The 20,755-nt window shown below is 56.3% G+C and overlaps 2 protein-coding genes across 2 annotated transcripts; one reads left to right on the top strand and one right to left on the bottom strand.

Moving 5' to 3' along the window:
• Window positions 1-1,677: 1,677 nt before the first annotated feature.
• On the bottom strand, window positions 1,678-7,316 carry LOC141474896 (myosin light chain, embryonic). Its single transcript, XM_074162993.1, has 6 exons — window positions 7,218-7,316; window positions 6,265-6,292; window positions 3,626-3,775; window positions 2,896-3,069; window positions 2,397-2,474; window positions 1,678-1,706 (listed from the first exon to the last, which is right to left on the bottom strand). Exons 1-6 carry the CDS (start codon window positions 7,314-7,316, stop codon window positions 1,678-1,680), a joined length of 558 nt encoding a protein of 185 aa, XP_074019094.1.
• A 3,808-nt stretch (window positions 7,317-11,124) lies between these two features.
• On the top strand, window positions 11,125-18,752 carry LOC141474895 (parathyroid hormone/parathyroid hormone-related peptide receptor-like). Its single transcript, XM_074162992.1, has 13 exons — window positions 11,125-11,202; window positions 12,887-12,992; window positions 13,391-13,501; window positions 13,623-13,747; window positions 13,952-14,046; window positions 14,407-14,593; window positions 15,043-15,196; window positions 15,385-15,445; window positions 16,020-16,086; window positions 16,377-16,475; window positions 17,429-17,566; window positions 17,667-17,708; window positions 18,390-18,752. The coding sequence occupies exons 1-13, from the start codon at window positions 11,125-11,127 to the stop codon at window positions 18,750-18,752; spliced, it is 1,626 nt and encodes a 541-aa protein (XP_074019093.1).
• The last annotated feature ends 2,003 nt before the right edge of the window (window positions 18,753-20,755 follow it).

Below are 20,755 nucleotides of genomic sequence, written 5' to 3'. Positions count from 1 at the left end.
TTCTATGATAGCTGTTCCTCATGCTCGCTTTGCTCCAGGCCTACCTACTTCCATCAGGAGGACAGCCCAGCTCCTGTCCCCACCCTGAGGATGGGGTGATAAACAAGAACCCTCACCCCCGTGTCTAACTCGTCCCTCGCATCTAGCGGTCATAAAACCTGCCTTTTTCCCCTCTCCGTAGGAACATCCTGTTATCTCTGCTAGCTTGTGGAGACCAAAGTGTCTCCTCCATTTACCGCTTCACTGAGTAGTCCAAAGCCAAAGCAGAGGTACTGTTTCAGGGAGGAAGGAATGAAATTTAATGAGCCAAATGTCACAGGAAAAAAACTGAAAAGAATAACTTAAGGTTTAAACCCAAGTTGCAGATCTTTCATTCTATACCAAGGCTTAGGCACGCGCATGTGGAGGCCAACTCTTCACAGTGGCTCACACGAAGCATCTCTGCAGATGTGTGACGTCCAGGGAGGAAGGGACATGACATGGATGGAGGAATCTCACCATTCCTGGTGCTCAGGTGAGTTCAAATGTTTCCGAGAGCCTGGGAGAAAAGGATGAGAGAGCTTAACGCAATGAATCTTTGAGACGAGGATGCTCCTTCTCAGATGGACCCAAAATGTCAATAGCCATAATTCCACACCATTAAAAAGCCAGTGTTTCATGCAAATCGTTTTGTGTAGAATTAAATCTCCCTGGCAGCGTTTGCCACCGAATCACCCATATTGCTGAGCTGATGAACAGGAACCGGAGAGAAATGGATTAAAAAAAAGATAAAAGGATGCTGAACCCTCAAAAGTTCAGACTTCGGTCTGTCTCCGTTTTAGCCTTCTGATGTTTAAAGAGATTTACAGAGGGAGGGGAAAAAAAAGAGATTTTAAAGTGTTTAATTTGCGTATTTAGCAGTATCTGAAGGTCATTTTCTTTTTTTTTTTTTTTTCTTTTTTATTTTCTCCTGGTTGCCTTTCACACAGCTGAGGAGAGGAAATATGTTTAAGAAAAGTAAGCGAGACAGATAACGAAACCATAAGAAACTGGCAGGGGAGACTGAGGCCAGCTCTTAGGGATTTGGATTTTCTTTTAAATTGAATAGATTTCAGGGGGATATTTCACTCTGAAAAGAAACCTGTTTCTCTGTTTTCCTCAGACTTGGAGAAACACAAAAAGCTTAACAAGCATCAACAGTACATTTTCCATGTTCTTTCTAATGTTAATGGCAATGTTGATATTACTTAGTTCAGAAATTTCCTCGCTAAGTAGTTGCTATTTTCTTAGCATCGAGTCATTCGCTGCTGCAGGTTTTTAAATATTTATTTCCACTGCCTGCTGTTTGATGACCGCCTGAGCTCCTGGTGGCTTATAAAATGTACCCCCATAAACCACTCCAACCTCTTTCTTTCCGAGCAGAGACTCGACACAATCAACCAGACCTCGACCGACGGGCACGGGGCTGATGCTCTCCCGATAAATTTTAAACGGCGTGAGTTACTAACGAGATTCGTTATGATGAATGCAGCTTTTTGTGCTTTCAGAGCTGGGATTATTCCTGTGGCATTAGTCTGCTACGGCGGCGCTTGGGGGGTTTGGGTGTTGGTTCCTCTGCCCCTGGCTGTTACATGCAGGATTTCCAACTTCAGCGTAAGCTGCAGGAGACCCTGATGAACTCACCTGAAGTTTCTTCTTTCAGCCAGACATGATGTGCTTGACAAAAGCTGAGGAGGAAATGAGAGCAAGAGAGGTCAAAGCATGCTGTGAGCTGTGGTGGGGCGGGCAGAGAGGCAGCGGGGGGTACCCCCAGCCCGGGGCACCCCAAGGATGAAGAGGACGTGCTCTGCCAGGACTGAGATTTCTCCTTCTGTTCCCACTTCATGCCTGCCATCCCAAACCTGTTTAGTGACACCAAACCCCTCTTGGAGACAAGCTGGTACCACTATCCCATTTTCTGAGGCCAAGGGAAATGGGTACCCTGGGTACCCTCTTTTCCTCAATGCTCTTCAGTTTTAGGGGTTCCCAGATTTAACCACCCTCTATGCCAGGTTTTCACCCTCTTGGAGCCGTGAGCAATCTGGGTCTCCAAATGTTCCTGATTAGGCTCTGCTGTGAAAGATACTGGCTTTGTTTATTTTTGATAGCTTACAACAAAACAGTGCCAAAACCGAGGATAGAACAGTCCTGAAGCCCTTGGAAACACACTGCCTTCTGCTTTTCCTGGAAATCACTGGCACAGCCGCCTTGTTCCCACCCCAGCTGATATGTCTCACCGCTCTCCTCGGAGAGGCTTTGGAGGGTGGTTCACACCTCCCTTTAAGTGATCACTAATGTCCTCACAGAGGACACATTTTGCACCCTAAGACAAGACAACCATGTCTGAGATACCCCCGATGGGCATCTCTTGCTCCTACCTTCATAGTTGATACAGCCATTGGCATCTTCTTGACCTGCCATGAGCTGCTCCACCTCGCTTTCCGTCATCTTCTCCCCTGGAGGAGGGGGATGGAGAGGTGAGGGGAAGGGTTCACAGCCTGCCAGGACCCGACTGTCCTTCTTCCAGAGAGCCAAAGCCACCAGAGGAAGGAAAAGGGGATTAAAAAGGAGCTGTGTGCCACTACAGACTGGGGAATGCTGGTGGGAGACTGTGCAGAGAGGACCAAGCTGCAATGGTTGTCTGATAATTGAGGATTTTATGGACTCTCTGTCTCACCTAGATCATGCATGAAGGTGTGGCAGAAGATAGAAAAGGCCACACATTCAGGAACCTGTCACTTCTACACAAACCTACAAGCAGTAGCATAAGAAGGGTCTCTCCAACACGTGAGACCAGCAAACTAACCCGAGCCGTTTGCTCAGAAAGAGCTTGGGGGTGGCCTGTGTCCTGCTCCCCTCCCCAGGGCCAGCCCGTACCCAGTGTCACCAGCACATGGCGCAGCTCGGCCCCCATCACCATGCCGTTGCCTTCCTTGTCGAAGACGCGCAGCCCTTCCACAAAGTCCTCGAAGGTGCCCTGCTCCTTGTTGCGGGTGAAGTGCTGCAGGATGGGGAGGAAGGTCTCGAAGTCCAGCATCTTCGTGTTCATTTCTGGAAGGGAAGGAGGAGATGGGGTCAGAGATTAACTTCACTGGGCTGATGTCAGCCTCTGAGGACCTTCCGCTTAATCTTCCTGCTCTCATTTCTGTTTCGGTACAGGGGAGAAACCTCCCAGGGTGGTGGGACTATTAATATGTTATACTTGAGATGGGAAGATCCGTATGAGGAGTGAAGTGTTAACATCTGGGGACCGGACACAGGCTGCTGATATCAGCCAAAATCGAAAACCAGCAGGTTCGATCCTGTGTCACCAGTGCAACGGGACTGGTCAGGTTACCCCCAATTTGCACCAGTTCAGGATATGGTTTGCTAAGCATCAGTTGCCACCATCCCCAGCTGAGGACCGCCCATCCCTTACATCAGCCGTGGTACTGGGAGGGGGAGTGAAGGAATTTTGCAGGAATGAAGCCTCTCTGCGTCATTTCCTTCCCAATTCCTCCATCTTGCAGGGCTGTTCCCACAGGGGACGTAATCCTTCACTTGCTGCCAGCGAGCACACAGGGATTGCTTGTCCCACCCTGTCCCCGCTGCCCCACTTTGCTGTCACCTTCTGGTTTGGGCTTTCCCAGCACCTTCAGGACCTCTGCGTTGGTGGGGTTGTGACCGAGTGCCCGTAGGACGTCCCCGCACTGGGCGTAGGTGATTTGCATGGCTCCCGTGGGCGTCCGGTCAAACAGGCTGAAGGCTTCTTTGAACTCTGTGGGGAAAGAGACCTGGGATGTCCTCTGCCATTTCCCACCCCACCGGGAGAGAGTCCTGCCTGGTGGGCAGGGAAGGGATGAAGATGTGTGTGGTGAGTGCCCTCCGCCCCCATCGCTGCAGCCCAGGGCAGGTGGCCCTGCGCTAGCCTGAGCCAGGAGCCACCAAAGCTTGCCAGACTCCTTCAACGAGTCGTTCAGCTTCTGGAGCAGGTTTTGCCACCCGCTGGGAGCTGGCTGGACAAATCCTGCTGGGATTCCTGCACCACCTTGTGCTGGCAGCACCAGCTGCAGGCTGCCATCTCTGCTGCAGAACATCCCTTTTGCTCTTCCCTTTTTCAAGTTGGGCTTCCTGGGGACCCTGTGACCATCCTGCTGCACCCCCATGACGCCTGCAACACCCCACCCGTGCTGCTGGCATCCCCCCAGCCAGGCAGACACAGCACGGCATCGCTCGTGTTCAAGGAAGGGTGACCATGTCCACCCCAGCCTCGCAGACCACATGTCACGCCAGCCCTGCGTGGAAGGACATTCATTTCCAAGCTCGTTCCCATAAATTATCATGCCATTAAGCGTTACATTTTACCTGGAGGAAGGAGGCCTAAACTAGGAACAATTAAGGGTTGCTTTCCTTCTGTGTGTGATGCTTTTCAGCTTCCTGACCTGCTGCTGGATTCTCTCTTTAGCCCCAGCGTTGGCTCCACACACGGGTTAGTGGTGGTTTGGGCAGTGTTGGGTTGATGGTTGGACTCGATGACCTTAAAGGTCCCTTCCAACCCAGACAATTCTGTGATTCTATGATTCTACACAGACAGCAAGGCACCTGCGCTGCTCAGAGCCCGGTCTCTGCCTCTCGTTTCAACCCAGATCTTCTCCACTACAACAGGCTCCTCACAGGTGTTGGGGGGACAAAACATGGGAAACCAGTCCTCTGGGAACCCACCCCTTCCAAGTCCTTACCCTCCTCGTCCACAGACAAGTCAAGGACCCCGAGGCTGGTGGCTGGTGCCTGCCTCTCCAGCTGCTTCATGCAGTTAACGAAATGGTGGGTTTCCTGCAACAGATGCTCCACAAAATTCTGGATTTCATCCTGTTGCCTCCAGGGCAGCGAGTCCACCTGAGCCATTGACTGGCCCAAGCGGGTAATCAGCATTTCCAGCCTTTTCACCTGAGTGCTCAGAGCTGCGAGTTTCTTGTCCGTGGCCCTACTGAATTCCAGGTTCTGGTCCATCTTCTTCATGGTGTCCAGCAATAGTTCCCTCAAAGAGGAGCCCCTGCTCCTCCTGCTGTTGGGTGGGATGAGACAATCACGGTCTCCGTGCAGAGGTGGAGATGTCATGGTCTGGTAGGTATTGCCTTGGGTTTGGTGGGAATTCTTGCCCAGGGCTTTGGGTTTGCTCTGTTTTCTACTTGGCGTCTTTATATCTTTTGCTGCGTCTCACCGTCCCCTGGACCTGTCCCCATGATGTCCCTGCTGTGTCCCTGTAGTCCTGTCCACGGTGCCCCCCCAGCACCTCAGGGTGCTGCTGTTGTCCCGCTTGACCTCACAATGGGTCCATCTCTGCAGGTGAGGTCCCTCCATCTGGCTCTGGGGGTGTCTGGGAGGGACATCACCACCTGCGAGTCCCTGGGTCAGAGGCACCACTATGAGGGTGCTCGGTGATGTCCACTCCTGACTACCTGGAGCCATGGGAGGATGTCACATGCTCTGGGATGTTCCTGGAGGTTAAATCCAAACATCTTCACATTTTAACTTGCTCACATTCCCAGTGGCTCTTTTCTCCTTTCAAAGGCTGGTTTGGGGGTCAGGCCTGCAGGATACTGGGTCTCCTCCTCCCAGTGTTCCCACCAGGATCTGCCCCCAGATCTTGTCCCTTCCCCAGTCTGTACAGAGGCATTGAAACTGCCCGTGGAGAGATGAGAAATCCCAGTCCCAGATCAGCCCCTCGGCATGGGCTGTTCCTGCATCACCAGAGGCTGCTGCTCCCAGGCAAATCCCAGACTTTGAACCAGGCTGCATCTTTCACCATGAATGGAAAAATACCTTTTCCCTGTCAAGTTCTGAACTGGGGATTATCTTCGACTGGGGCACCCTCAGTGCAGAGCAAGGAGCTGGGATCCATTCATTGCTCCTGACAGCCCGGTGCTGCATTCCCATCTAAATCCCTGTGCTGGCTCCCACTCCCCTCCGGCATCGCTCCCGTCTTCATCTCCTGCCTCCTCCCTTCCCACCAGTGCTCTTCCCCACCTCCTTACTGGCCTGATGTCGGGGACGTGGCTTTCCGATTTCATATGTCCCTTCTCCCTGCTCGGATGCCTCATGAGCCCATCCCAGAGGATGAGCAGTGATTTTGGGGGAATGGGTTTTCCCCCAGGAGGGGATTTGATGCGTGGGGTCTCGGCTCTCATGTCTGCTGCAAAAAACTACCTGGGAAAAGGAGTCTCCGTTCCTAATGCCATTTCTGGGAGAAGGTGAATCTGCACTTACCTTCGATCTGCTCTGCGGTGAATTCAATCTGTTGGGAGAAGAGGATGGAGTGTGAGGGCTGTATTACCATTGGGGTAACCCCTGCGTTTGTCCCTCTCCCTCCCCAGGCTCCGTAGCCCCCAGGGCAGGGGGACGTGTCTGAGCCGTGTCTGACCATGTTTGTGCCGTGTCCGGCTGTGTTTGTGCCGTGTCCGGCTGTGTTTGTGCCCGGGAGTGCTCCTACCCTCGCTGTGGAGCTGAGATCCCCATGGAAAGCACAGCAGGCGAGGTGTGGGCAGGCAGCGGGGATGCTCAGACCATGGTCAGGGCTATTTCGGGTGGAAAGGATGTTATTTCAAGGCTTGATCCCTAGTTCAAGTGATTAAACAGCCTCCACGCTGAGCCTGCTCTTAATAACTCTCCTGCCACAGCTCTGGCTTAAAAATGTAACTATATTCTGGGGAATCACGGAAGAAGTGAGCTCCTGTTGTTGAGACTTGGATAAAAGATGCTCTCGCGTGGAGGAGAAAGTGCAGACGGCAAAATACTTTAGGATGGAGACAGTGGGTGGCAGAAAAAGCTTTTTCATGCTGCTGGGGCCCCTCGCGGTGTCTCAGTCAGGAGCTGTGGGGCATTCAACCCCACAGCCAGAGCTCCAGGGCATTCAACTCCCCAGCCAGAGCTCCAGGGCATTCAACCCCACAGCCAGAGCCCTGGGCAGCAGCATCCCAGTGCGAGTGGGAAGCAGTTTCCTCAGGCAAGAGCTGCTCAGGGCTGGATGGAGGAGGATTGAACCGACCCCCAGCCAGGGGAGCATCACTCCCAGCCCGCAGCATCAGTGCGATCTGCTCATTTTCCCCTCCCGGCCCTGGCTCTCAGCCTGGATAACGCCGTTTGCGTGGCGCATTGCATCGCCCGTGCCTGGCAGATGACAGGCACAAAGAAAGACGGTGACGTCCTCGTTCTTCACTCACCTTCACGCTCTTGGGGTCGAAGGCAGGCTCTCGGGGTGGCTCCGGGGCTGGACCCGGTTTGGCTGTTTCCTTCTTTGGGTCGGGTTTCTTGAGCGGCATCGCGCTGGGGCTTTGCAAAGGGGCAGGGATGAGTCCTGCCGCCCAGCGAAGCAACCGACCGGAGGGATGAAAGGCAAAGTCTGCTCCTTCCCTTATATACGGAGCCCTGTCCTCACCCCGGAGGGGCAGGCCAGCTGCTGGAGCAACTGCTACTTACTATAAAAGGAAGAAAACTCAAACGAGAGGGGCCCCAACTTGACAATTGCCCATTGTCATCAGCTCCCAGCGCAGCAAAGCCACCAGCCGCCCCCCCCCCCAAGCCACAAACGGGGGGATATCTCCCCCTCCAGCACCTGCACCGGGTGGGCTGCACGGGGGCTGCGTGCTAAATGATCACTGAAAACCTAAACGCGAACGGCCCCGGGTGCCTGGCAAGAAAATAGCAACACGATGGCTGGTAAACCTGCTGCGATACCCACGGGGAAAGCACGTCTGTTTTTAGGCAGGTCTGCAAGGGTGGAAGCTGCAGAGCCCTTTTTAAGGCCAGGATTTATGAGGTGCTGCTTCAAAGGAGCTCAGTCCTCACTGAACCATCGCCCCGGCTCGTGCTCGGGGTCTGGTTTGCCCCGATCTCTTCCCAGGGCTGAGCTCGTGTACTGGAAAATGCTCCGGCGGGACCTTGGAGGAGCTGCATGGCCACGGTGTGGGCAAGGGACCAGGTAACCTCGGTCAGAATGGCTGACGAGGGTGATGCAAAGGATGGTTAAAGCTGGGCATTTAATTCCTCAGCCCAGGATCATTCCCAGTCCTCTGCCAGTGCTCTTGTGCATCCCCAAACCCGCAGGGCAGAGCGGGCGACAGGGTCTCCTTCAGGCCCTCTCCAGGCGCTGGGCAGGCTCCCGTGGGAGATGCTGCTGCTCTCGCCCTCCTCTCTCCACTGTTTGGAGACCCAAAGAAGGGGGTAGAAACAGAAAGAAGTAATCGGAGAGGCAGAAGAAGTCATCGAGGTTCAGCATCCCAGAAAACGGGGCTCAAGAGTTACGCCGCGACATCCTAAACCACCCACTTAAATCCAGCCAGATTGCTGCAGATCACGGGAGGAGGAAAACCCATCCCTGGTTTGCACCGAGGTCCCCGAGCTGGTATTTTGGTAACAGAAATAAATGGGCAAAAATTAATTACAATGGATGAGAGCGTCTTCTCTGCTGTGGAGACGCTGCACAGCCTCGTGTCTCCGGCCAGCGCTTGCTTAAATTGGGCTGCAGGGACGGTACAAGCCGCTGGGTGGAACAGGATCCTTAGTGCTTAGTTCTGGTGCTAGAACCACGAGGTCCTGGTGCTGGCTGGAGTCTGAGCCAGTATATTTTCACATATATATATATACACATATGTATTTAAGTTTTGTTCACGCATAGGTAGAGAAAATGCAGTTATATTTGTATTTTCAGGTGGTTGAGTCAGGCTGGTTCGGGTAGTGTTGTGTCACTCAGGCTTGGCATGAGCAGGTAGGTCTAATCCTGCTGTTTTGGAGGGTTAGGAGTGATGGGGACAGGGGATGTCACCAGCTCAGCCCCGTGCCCGGAGCCCCCCCCAGCCTCTTCCCTGCCCAAACGCTTCTCAAGCCGGAGGCTGAGCCGTCGCCAGCCGGGTTACGGGGGTCTTTCGGGGGGAGGAGGCAGTAGCCGCAAACTGCTGGGAAATTTGCTGTCTGCCGTCATCTCACGCTTGCTAGCGCGGATTCGGGGAGCTGAGGGGGCAGGATGATGGGGCTGGGTGGGTGTCATTTGCAATGATTGCTTTCCAGATCTCTCTATAATATAGCAAGTAATTTAGCAAAAAAAAAAAAAAACAACAAAAAACAACAACAACAAAACAATCCCAACATGTTTTGCTAACTGCAAACTCGGAGCCTGGGTCAGATTTCCCCTGCAGTGGGAATCAAATTGCCCCTGAGTGCTTCTGCCTCCCCCTCAGCCAGCGTCCATCCGTCCATCCACATATCCCTCCGACTCCAAAATAACCTCACCTTAACTCCGTACTCCCTCCCCGGCGGCTTCTGGGTCAGAAATCAGTACCCAGAAGAGCCTTCAGAAAACATTAATCTTGCAATTTAACTGCTGCTCCCCTCTCCTGCCCGTGCAGCAGCCCCATGAGCCGGCGCGGGAGCTGCGGGAACGACGCTGCCGGGCTGGTGTCGGTACCCACGCCATGGTCCAGGGTGGTGGCTAAATTGGGCCGGGGGGGACGAGCAGCTGACGGAGATGTCCCTAATCCCTCCTTGATTTACAGCTGATTGCCAAGGCAGGAGAAGGAACTGGGAGGCTTGTTTTCCTGTCTGATTCAATCAGAGGGAGCAGCGGCACCTCCTGAGCGCTGTCATTTAGATTTGCTTTGCCCTCTCAGCTGGCTGGTGTGCCTTCTCTTGCCCCGGGAGCCGAGCAAAAGTCTGACCAAGAAGCCACAGGGGCTCGTGGTTGGGACTGGGTCGAGCCACCCTGCCAGGAAAACCCCGAGGGAGGCTCCGGGGGCTCTGCCCTGAGCAGGATTTTGCCCTTATGGAGGCAGCAATAGCTGTGTCCAGCTGTGGGTTACAGGCCCCAGGCTGGGAGTCTCTGCTATTTGCAGGGTTTGGCACTGGGCTTTGGAATTTCAGCTAATGACATCCTCTAATGACATCATCCCATTAACGACAACCTCCTCGGGGAACATGGACTCCCTGCTTTGTGTCCCCGTTTCTCCAGGGAGATGCTCGGGAGACGCAAGGTGTTTGAGCAGTGGGGTGGTGGGAACAAGCCGGGCAGCTGCGCGGTCCTGAAACACAGGGGACGGCCCTGGGGGTCCCCAAGGGGATGCAGGTGACAAGGGACCGCTCTGATGGGGACGGCGGCAGGACTAGCTCTGACCCACCAGCCCTACATGAGGCACCCATCAGGGTGGACACTGCCTGGTGCCAGGCCTGTCCGTCTGTCCTGCCTGCTCCCAGGGGCAGGATCGGGGCTGATTTCGCCATCAGCTCCTCTCCGCGGAGGGCAAAATGCCGCTGTGCAGTCAGGTCCTTTCGCAAACAAGCGCATGAAGAGGGGGGCTTGTCCGAGCCGGGGGCTTGTCCAAGCGGGGCTGATCCCAGCACATCTCCCCAGGATCCTCCCAAGAGAAGGAAAAGGGTTAAACTGGCGTCTGCCTGAAAGACATCCCATCTCGGGAGCATCAGTGCCGAGGTGACGCTCACGTGCTTGCACCCTCTGCCTCCTCGCTGGGATTTTTCCCACCGTCCTTCGTCCTTTGGCTCCTTGGGACCAGCCTGGGGCTGGAGGGGACCGAGCAGCACGGGGGGCAGCGGGGGGATGCTCTGACAGCTGAAAAATGAGCCACCAGGCAGCGAGAGAAGTTTCTGAGAAGAGAAGAGGAATCTGCCTTGAATGAAGAGGATTTTAGCACCTCGGGCTAAGCCAATAAACCTCTGCCATCCCCATCCGAACGGGAATTGTTTGCACACGCTCCAGGAGCCGCTTAAAGCAGGCGAGAGGCAGAGACTGAATAGCAGCAAGCATGGTGGGGGGAGAACCCCCCCTGCCTGATACGCCTGTGAGCGGCTCCCTATAGCACTGCCGGGACAGGGGACTCACCTCGGGGTGCTCCCCCAGCCCTGAGCACCCAGGGACAGGCTGGGTCCCCGCTGCCACCTCGCCTCGCCGGGGACCGCAGCGGGGAATGTGCTCCCAGAAGATGCTCTGTCCTGAAGAACACACCAGCCCTCTCCATCACCCACGACCCCGGGCCGGCAGCAATTCAGCTGTCCCCAGGTGAAGGCTTTGCTCCCTCCAGCTCCCCATTCCCGAGGTCCCCATCCCAGCGGCGTGGTGGGACCATGGAGGCATCCATCCCCGTGGGAGGCATCACAGCGGTTCTCCTCTGCTGCTGCCTCCTGAGCTCTGCGTGGTCTCTGGTAAGTCCCCGTGGGCTCCTCCGGTCCCTCTCCCGGCTTTAAATATTGCTAATTGCGCGACTCGCTCCGGTCGGGGGCTGCGTGCCCCCCGGCTGCACATCCCACTCCACAGAGCTGCCAGGCGGGCAAAGAGAGGCAAAGAGCCTCTCACTCCTGCTAAAAGCTTTCCAGCAGCCACGGAGACACCGTGATGTGATGGTTTTTCCATTTCTTGGACACATCCAGGGCAGGGTTCGCTGCCTCGGAGGCGTCGGGGGAACGGGGCGATTTACGGTCAGTGCAAGCGAGGCTGGAGGGATGCGGCGAGGGCAGAGCCGGGACCCCCGCTCCTGCCCTACAACCCTCCCCAGCCCCCCTCTGCCCACCCACCCCCCTGGCTGATTTTTGGGAAGAGCGTGAATGGGTGCTTAGGTTCTCTGCTATGGGACAGGATCTGGCCCCACTCGCCTGTGGGCAGTCTGGGAGCCAATGTGAAAACCCTGCATCCCGGCTCCATTTCCATTCCAAAGCTGTTTCCCCATAGAATCATGGAATGGTTTGGGTTGGAAGGGACCTTAAAGCCCCCCCAGTCCCACCCCCTGCCCTGGGCAGGGACACCTCCCACCAGACCAGGTTGCTCCAAGCCCCCTCCAACCTGGCCTTGAACCCCTCCAGGGATGGGGCAGCCACAGCTTCTCTGGGCAACCTGGGCCAGGCTCTCACCACCCTCACAGCAAAGAAGTTCTTCCTGAGATCTCGTCTCAATCTCCCCTCTTTCAGTGTCAAACCCTTCCCCCTCCTCCTATGGCTCCCCTCCCTCATCAAGAGTCCCTCCCCAGCTTTCCTGGAGCCCCTTGAGGGACTGGAAGGGGCTCTAAGGTCTCCCCGGAGCCTTCCCTTCTCCAGGCTGAACACCCCCTCCATCCCAGCTCCAACCTCAGTATCTCAGTCCAAAACATCCCAACAGACCTTTGTCCGTGCGGTGGGACTGGGAGTGCAGACATCGCAGGCTGCTCCCGTCTGCATCGCGCTGCTCCCAGTGCCGGGCACCCGCTCGTTTGCAGAGCCCCGACCGGCCACCGGGACCAGGGAGTGCCAGAGCCGGCTCCGAAGGGCTCCTTGTGGGCGATGGGGACATCCAGCACCACTGGTCAAAGCACCGGCTTTGACTCTCATTTCTTGCCCCAAGGATGGTCCTGCTGATGCCATGAGGCTGTGTGAGACCACCACACTGTAGAGTTCAGCAGAGCCTTGTTTCCGTGTCAGGAGACGATGTTCCCTTAACGGCCCTTGAGCCCCTTGTGGTTTTGGGCTCGGTGTTAATTAGCTGGTTGGATTCAGGGGTTGGTGGCAGGGAGCAGCGGGGTGGTTTGTGGCAGCAGAGGTGATGCGGGTCCTGCCCTGAGCTGGGAAGCGTTTGTGGGTGTCTCATCAACCACCTTCAGGATGCTGCTGGGACAGAGCATCTTCGCTCCCAGCTCCTGCATCCCAGATCCTGGCCACAGGTGGCTCATGTCACTGAGCGGGTGGTGGCAGCTCCATGGGGACATGGAGATCACCAGGGTGGGTCGAGCTCTCCCAGGGAGGATTAATCTCTAAATTGTGAGCAGGAAGAGGAGACCTGAGCCGAGCTGCCATCTGACACTGCTGGCCCAAGCCAAGCCACGTGGAGATGAGGGCCACCACTTCGGTTTTGTCTTGGCAGGTCGACCCCGATGACGTTCTCACAAAAGAAGAGCAGATCTATCTCCTGGTGGAAGCTAAGGAGAAATGCCTGAGAGACATCAAAGCCCAACTGGAGAAGATCAAAGGTAGCGTCCCCTCCTCTGCACGTGGTTGGAGCTGGCTGCGTTGTGGGAAATGTCCCCTCCGATGGGAGCAGGATGGGGTCAGGGAGATGGGCAGCTCCTGGGGGCCACAGGGTCCTGGTGTGGGTTTGTGTGGTGCCTGCTCTGGGCACAATTAGGGGCTAATTAAATCATCACCCTGATTAGCCAGCACCGCAAATGAGAGCATGCAGAGGGGCCTCAGCCCCTCCCAGGAGGAGCTGGGATGTAATGGGATGTGTCCCCCTCCCTGTCCCCCCTTGGCTCCCCCGGCTCTGTGGGTGTTTTCCTCGCCCTGGTCCAGCGCAGGCTTGGAGAAGCCAGAGGTTACGACGTGGCCCTGTTTGGAGCCAAAGTGAGACGTGTCTTTGTCCCTTGGCCAGACACCAGCTGCCTTCCAGAGTGGGACGGGATTATCTGCTGGCCGAAGGGCTCCCCCAGCCAGGAGGTGTCGGTGCCCTGCCCCAGCTACATCTACGACTTCAACCATAAAGGTGAGCGTTTGCACCCGGGCAGGGAGTGACCTCCTCTTTGTGATAGTCCTCTGCTGAGCAGGGACGTGTCCAGGCTTCCTGCGAGTCCTGCTGCTGTCACAGCTCCCGTCCCTGTTCCCAGGTCACGCCTACAGGTACTGCAGCCCCTACGGGACCTGGGCCATGGCTCTCAGCATCAACAAGACCTGGGCCAATTACACCGAATGTGCTCTGCTCTTCTCCTCCGAGAGCCGGAGCCACGAGAAGGTGACCTTGCCCATCGAAGGTGCTGGGAAAAGGGGTCGGGATGGGGACCAGGGAAGCAGCAAAGGCCAGGGGAATTGCTGGGAGCAATTCTCCCTCCGCTCCCCAGACAAGCCCTGCTCCTCCCATGCTCTCAGCCCAGAGGTGGGGGCAGAGGGGGGGTCCTGGGCTGCAGAGGAGTCGTGGAGCACAGCCCTTCTCTTCCAGGAGGTGTTTGACCGCCTGCACCTGATGTACACCGTCGGCTACTCCATCTCCCTGGCCTCCCTCATCGTCGCTGTCTGCATCCTCTCCTACTTCAAGTAAGGAGGAGCTGAACGCCCATCCCCGTGGGAGGAAGAACCGTCTTCTCCCCACCGCCTGCACACACGACCCCCCGAGGGGGAGCAGCCCCCGAGGGAACGGGCCCCAAATCCTCAGCACAAACATCAGACCTTTTCCCAAAGCCCCGAAACACCCCCAGTATGACCAGTTTTCCCCATCCACCCACCCTGCTCTTGAAGGGGTTGACACCCCACTTGTCCCCAGACCTGGCTTCTGTGCCAGGGAGGGCTGATACCCTGGAGCTCACCTTCTCTGGGACCCCCCCATTGCCTGACCCCGTGTGTGATGAGCTCGTTGGGCAGCTGGGGCTGGGCTCCTGTCACACCCCTTCTCCGTAGGCGCCTGCATTGCACCCGCAACTACATCCACGTCCACCTCTTCACCTCCTTCATCTGCCGGGCAGTCAGCATCTTCGTGAAGGACATGGTGCTCTACTCAGGGACACTGGCCAGCGAGACGGAGAAGATGCGGGAGGAGGACTTCAAGGCAGAAATGGGTCCCTCGCCAGGACAACGGAGCCACCTGGCAAGTGGCGCACTAAGACCGGAGGCAGGATGAGGGGAAAAAAGGGATTTAGGAGCCCTGGTGCAAGGGGGGTGCGCTTGGGACCCTCCCAGATGGGGGCTGCACGGCTCAGGGGTGATGCTGCTGGGGGTGGATGAAGGGCCACCTACACCTCTGCCCAGCTTCTCCCCTCCTGGCCCCACAGTAGAGATGGGAGCCACAGAGGACACGGGTATCGCAGCTCAGGGTGCCCTGGTACGGGAACTACCTCTCCATGGGAAACAGCTAGAGCTCCTGCTCTATGCCTGACGCTGGAATATCCCAGGGGAGATGTAGCTCCCTGCAAGAGGAGGAACATGAACCACACATGGGGCACAGCCTGGGTTTCACTGGCCAGAGAGCAAAAGCCACCAGGTTTTGCTTTGAGGGGACAGCCTGATAGGGGCACCTCTCTGACTCCATATCCCCAGGTTGGCTGCAAGGTGGTGGTGACCCTCTTCCTCTATTTCCTGGCCACCAACCACTACTGGATCCTGGTGGAAGGTCTCTACCTGCACAGCCTGATCTTCATGGCCTTCCTCTCCAACAAGAACTACCTGTGGGTCCTCATCATCATCGGCTGGGGTAAGTATGGACCCCAACCCAATGCTGTGGCCGCTGAGACCAGCTGGGAGCTGGGGCATCAGCCACGGTTGAGCGGCACCGAGTGCCCAGAGAAGGGCAGTGGGATGCAGACGAGCTGCCAGGAGTTGGTTCGGGCTGGAAACGTGATGCTTCATCCACGCTCCTCACTCTGGTTCCTGCCCTTCCAGGTCTCCCCGCTGTGTTTGTGTCGGTCTGGGCCAGCGTCAGGGCCTCTCTGGCGGATACACAGTACGTAGGTCCCATCCTCTGACAGACCTTCGGGGAGGGGAAGTAATATTGCAAATGCTGAGCAAGAAAAAATCCGTGGGCACCAGAACTTTCAAAAATGAACATTTTCTGAAAAAAAGACAAGAGGCATCACCACACGTACAAGACTTGTTCATAAAATTACCAGTAATCCAGGCCAACAGGGGTTTTGCTCTCCATCCGGGAGGAAGCTGGACGTAGGTTTTCACCCTAAATTGATCAATAAACAGTGCAAAGATAAAGGCTGAAGGGCATGTTCTGAAGCCAAGCATTTTAAAAGGAGAAAAGCCACCCGACGTACAGCAAGAGTTTCAGGGGCCAAGGAGCTCTCAGGAAGGTTAATGCTAATTTAAAACTGCTCTGCAACGCTGTGATGCTCAGGGATGTTTGTGCCACGGCTGCTGCGGGGTCAAGATTGACACAACCTTCTCCCCCAGGGAGGTGAAGGGTGGGAGGACGGGGAGGGCGGTGGGGGGCGCAGGGAGCCATCAGCTGGCAAATTTCCCTACCGGTGATTTCAGGTTTTTCCAAGGTGTTTCTTTACCGGTCTCTTCAGGTGCTGGGACCTCAGCGCGGGGAACATGAAGTGGATTTATCAGGTCCCCATCTTGGCCGCCATCGTGGTAAGAATCCCGTGGCTGAATCTCCCAGTCCCTCTTGGGGAAAGGGGATCAATAGACCCCCAGAGCTTGTGGTCCCTGGGGTTAGTCCCCAGCCACCCTGGCACCCAGGGAGGGCCCACATGATGCAGAGGGGTCTGGGGGCACTGGTCCCCCCCAACTCTGACCACAGCATCACCCCCACGTCCCTGCCTGCAGCTCACCCCGAACTGCCTGTCCTCATCCCGGGGGGCTGCTCGGGCAGAGCCAGGTCACCGCAGGCAACAAAACGGCAGCGGGCGTTCTGTCGGCAGGTGAACTTCTTCCTCTTCCTCAACATCGTCCGGGTGCTGGCCTCCAAGCTCTGGGAGACGAACACGGGGAAGCGGGACCCCCGGCAGCAGTACAGGCAAGTGGTGGCAGCGGCAAAACCGTGTCCCAGCCCTGGTCTGGCTCGTTTTCTGCCTGTTTAACTGAGACGGCTTCTCCTCCAGTGAAGAGGGAGCTCAGTTTGAGTGGAACGGGAGGTTCATAGATTCACAGATTGGTCCAGGCTGGAAGGGACCTCCAAAGGTCATCTAGTCCGACCTCCCCGCAGTCAGCAGGGACACCCCCAACTAGACCAGGTTGCCCAGGGCCTCGTCGAGCTTCACCTTGAATATCTCAAGGGAAGGGGCCTCAACCACCTCCCTGGGCAACCCGTTCCAGTGTTCCACCACCCTCACGGTAAAGAACTTTTTCCTAATATCCAATCTAAATCTCCCCTTCTCCAACTTAAAACCATTGCCCTTTGTCCTGTCACTGCAGGCCTTTGTAAACAGACCCTCCCCAGCCTTCCTGTAGCCCCCCTCAGGTACTGGAAGGCCGCTATGAGGTCTCCCCGGAGCCTCCTCTTCTCCAGGCTGAACAACCCCAGCTCCCTCAGCCTGTCCTCACAGCAGAGGTGCTCCAGCCCCCTGATCATTTTGGTGGCCCTCCTCTGGACCCGCTCCATCAGGTCCATGTCCTTTCTATACTGAGGGCTCCAGACCTGCACACAGTGCTCCAGGGGAGGTCTCACCAGAGCAAAGTGGCAGAATCACCTCTCTGGATCTGCTGGCAACACTTCTTTTGATGCAGCCCAGGATGTGATTGGCCTTCTGGGCTGCGAGAGCACATTGCCTGCTCATGTCCATGTCTCAGGCTCTGCCCGCTCCCTTCTCAGAGCCAGACAGGGTGCAAGAGCGATGCCCAAACCAACTGTGGCACCAGCAGAAGCTGAAGTTGTTGCCCTCTTTGCTGGGACGCTTGCCAACGCCTGCCAGGGGGCTGCGGGATGGCTGGCAGGTCCCGGCTAAGGGCTCGGAGCGTTTCTCCTCACAGGAAGCTGCTGAAGTCCACGCTGGTGCTGATGCCGCTTTTCGGAGTCCATTACGTGGTGTTCATGGCCATGCCCTACACCGAGGTCTCGGGGGTCCTGTGGCAGATCCAGATGCATTACGAGATGCTCTTTAACTCCTCTCAGGTACGTCCACTCAGGGCTGCCGTTCCCTGCTCCATCCGGGGAGGGACATGTACAGCATCCCGGCTCAAGACCCAAACTCCACCTCTCTCTCTTTCGGCAGGGTTTCTTTGTGGCTTTTATCTACTGCTTTTGCAATGGGGAGGTAAGTCAGAAGCCTGAGCAGCCCCTTGTTACAGCCCCTGTAGGACCGGGGAAGTTCACCCACAACCCCCAGGCTGGGATAACCAGAGGGAACACTTGGATCCATCCCTCTCAGTGGAAAGGAAAAAAAAAAAATAAATAGAAATCACTAGGAGTGAAAAGGGAAAGGGAAGGGGAGGGGAAGGGGAAGAAAAGGAGAGGGGAAGGAGAAGGGGAGGGGAAGGAGAAGGGGAGGGGAAGGAGAAGGAGAAGGGGAAGGGGAAGAAAAGGGGAGGGGGAGGGGAAGGGGAAGGGGAAGAAAAGGGGAGGGGGAGGGGAAGGGGAAGGGGAAGAAAAGGGGAGGGAGAAGGGAGGGGGAAGGGGAAGGGGAAGAAAAGGGGAGGGGGAAGGGGAGGGGAGGGGAAAGGGAAGAGAAGGAGAGGGGAAGGGGAAGGGGAGGGGAAGGAGAAGGGGAGGGGAAGGAGAAAGGGAGGAGAGGGGAAGGGGAAGAAAAGGGGAGGGAGAGGGGAAGGGGAAGAAAAGGGGAGGGAGAGGGGAAGGGGAAGAAAAGGGGAGGGGGAGGAGAAGGGGAGGGGAAGGGGAGGGGAAAGGGAAAGGGGAAGAAGAAGGAGGAAGGGAAAAGGAAGGGAAGCCTGTTTTGCTGTCTGTGGGCACCAGCAGCCATCTCCGATCGCTCTGTCAGGTGCAGGCAGAGATCAAGAAAGCCCATTTTCGGAGAAGCCTGGCGCTGGACTTCAAGCAGAAGGCTCGTGCCACCAGCGCGGCGGGGAGCTGCTGCTATGGCGGGCTGGGGTCCCAGGCCACCACCAGCTTCAGCACGAGCCTTGCGGCGCGAGGGACAGGCAGCACCCAGCAGCGGGGGCTGCTGCTCCCCCCCCGGGCCAGCCTGCCCGGCTACATCCCCAGCTCCTTCACCTCCGATCCCTTTTTGCCCTGTCCAAGCCAGGAGATGAGCCAGAAAGTCTGTGGGGAAAACCTAGTGGACTTAACAGACCTGAATCAGCGTCACCCCAGCCTGAACACAGAGCTGGAGACGATGCTATGAAGTGAACGGTGTCTCACACGTCTGGACATCCAGCTGTGCCTGGAAAGATGCTGATCCTCATGATTTGGGCTGCCTGGAAAGCTGGGGCAGGGGACAGCAGCTGGAATGCAGCAGATCCCTCTCCCTCACAGCCAGGCTCCAAAGGGACCCCATGCTCTCGCTCCTTCTTGTACCTAAAAATGAGCAGCCAGTTCAAAACCTCATTTCCTTCCACCCACAAGTGATGTCTGCGCATGCAAAGCTTGAATCATCACCAGGAAACAGTGCTCCAGGCTCAGTCTTACCCCGGCAGCCTTGAAGGTGACTGCGCAAAGCCTGTATAATGCCAATTCCATGAGCCCACAGTCCTGCTCCCCCGTTTAGCACCAATTCCTGCGTTGTACAGCCCGGGGCTGACAGTGGAGAGTGCCCACAGGGCTACTCTGCTGCTCACCCTACCCCTCCTTGTGTCCTGGTGCAGCTCACAGGTACTGGGAAGCCCAACACGCAACACTCGGCCACAAACCGGGAGCACGAGTCACTGGGCTACGATGGGTGCAGGGAGGGAGGCCGAGCTCGATGGCCTGGGAAGGACGTGGCGAAATGCCCGGGTCCCCAGGGCTTTACAGCGCGGCTGTCGCTGAACACACAGACCCCTGCACGCAAGAGCCTTAGCCCTGTAATCATTTTGCAGGCTAAAAAGTGAATAAAGAGACAGTCTGTACGGTTCCCTTCTGTCCTCAAGCTGTGTTACAGCCTCAGTGGTGTTCAACCGGTTGCTGTAGGGCAGCAGAGGGTGTAAAGGGCTGGAAACACAGCCAGGGTCTGCTCTCACTGCTCGCTCTCGGGGACGAGGCAGCCCCAAATTCCCCCTGCCCGCTCTGCTACCCGTGTGCTGCCTGGGAAAACTCATCACCCTGATGGGAAAAGCTACTCTCCAGGAGCATGCCGTGCCCAGCCCACACAATTCAGCCAGATGACAGGGGAGGGGAGAACCACAGCGTCACTGCGAGAGGGGGTACAAATGCCAGTTAAAATTAAAACAGCTTGTTGGGGGTAGCATGGAGAATTTTTTTCCTACCTGCTCTAATGAGACAGAGCCCCTCAAGGCACTAATTTCATGATAAATAGTGACAGGGAACACGTAAATAATCCTGTGCGTTCACAGATCTCCCAGCGAAAAGCTACGGCACAAAGTGAGTCACCAGGATTAGAAAGCATTGGAGGGAAGATGCCAGGAGGCGCATCCAGGAAGGGACGGGCTCCAGGATTCATGTTCTTTAAATGGTACAGAATGAGGCACATCTGTGTGGAAGAGGCAGAGCTGGGTGCTGGTAGCATTCCCCCCACCCTGGGGGACCAGAGGCAGAGGGGGTGACCGACGCGCAGGAGCAGAATCCCAGGGACGCACTTTACAAACAAACCTGAGCTTCCCGTAACCGATTTGCTCAGCTGCGAGCTGTGCCCTGCTCTCTCCAGAAGCAGCACAACCCACCGCCGTGAGGGAGTTTCTCTCCGAGGGGAGCTGGCAGGGTGCTCACACTGCTAACCTTGTTCTGCAGAGGAGGAATCAACCCTCTGCTGGATCTAACACGGACCCGTGATCTGACATTTATAGCTCTCGGTCAGGGATCAATATTTACCCGCTCAAGTCTCCAGAGGCCCCTGGCAGCTGAGGGAGGGGTGAGGAATTTCAATAATCCCATCGAACAGCAGAGGGATGCGTTAAAAAGAAGGGGCGAAACCCAAGCGTGAGCCACACACAGGGCCAGGTCCCAGGGGCTGCGAGCTGAGATCCAGTGAGGGAGGAAGCTGATGGCAGCTTCGGAATATGGAGCTATTTTTTAGTTTGTTTTGAAACTCAAATCTTTAATTGTGCAGAGCGATCAACCTTAAGTGTGGTAAGGAAAAAGGAATGCAACAGCTTCTAAACCCCTGCCACATCTGCCCTGAAACACACTTAATACTAAATACGCAGAGCTGAAACCAGAGCCACGAGGTTTCTGCCTCGACTGCCATGAGAG

This window comes from Numenius arquata, chromosome 23 (genome assembly GCF_964106895.1).
Source record: "Numenius arquata chromosome 23, bNumArq3.hap1.1, whole genome shotgun sequence".
NCBI lineage: Eukaryota > Metazoa > Chordata > Aves > Charadriiformes > Scolopacidae > Numenius > Numenius arquata.
This window is presented reverse-complemented; position numbering and strand designations above follow the sequence as displayed.

Bases quoted from the DNA above. Each gene is read 5' to 3' on its own strand.
- LOC141474896 (XM_074162993.1), bottom strand. From the start codon at position 7,316: ATGCCGCTCAAGAAACCCGACCCAAAGAAGGAAACAGCCAAACCGGGT. The intron at 6,293-7,217 runs GTGAGTGAAGAA...TTCTCCCAACAG, and splicing joins TCGACCCCAAGAGCGTGAAG to ATTGAATTCACCGCAGAGCA. The intron at 2,475-2,895 runs GTACGGGCTGGC...CCCCTCCTCCAG, and splicing joins CCATGTGCTGGTGACACTGG to GGGAGAAGATGACGGAAAGC.
- LOC141474895 (XM_074162992.1), top strand. From the start codon at position 11,125: ATGGAGGCATCCATCCCCGTGGGAGGCATCACAGCGGTTCTCCTCTGC. The intron at 11,203-12,886 runs GTAAGTCCCCGT...TTGTCTTGGCAG, and splicing joins TGAGCTCTGCGTGGTCTCTG to GTCGACCCCGATGACGTTCT. The intron at 17,567-17,666 runs GTACGTCCACTC...CTCTTTCGGCAG, and splicing joins TGCTCTTTAACTCCTCTCAG to GGTTTCTTTGTGGCTTTTAT.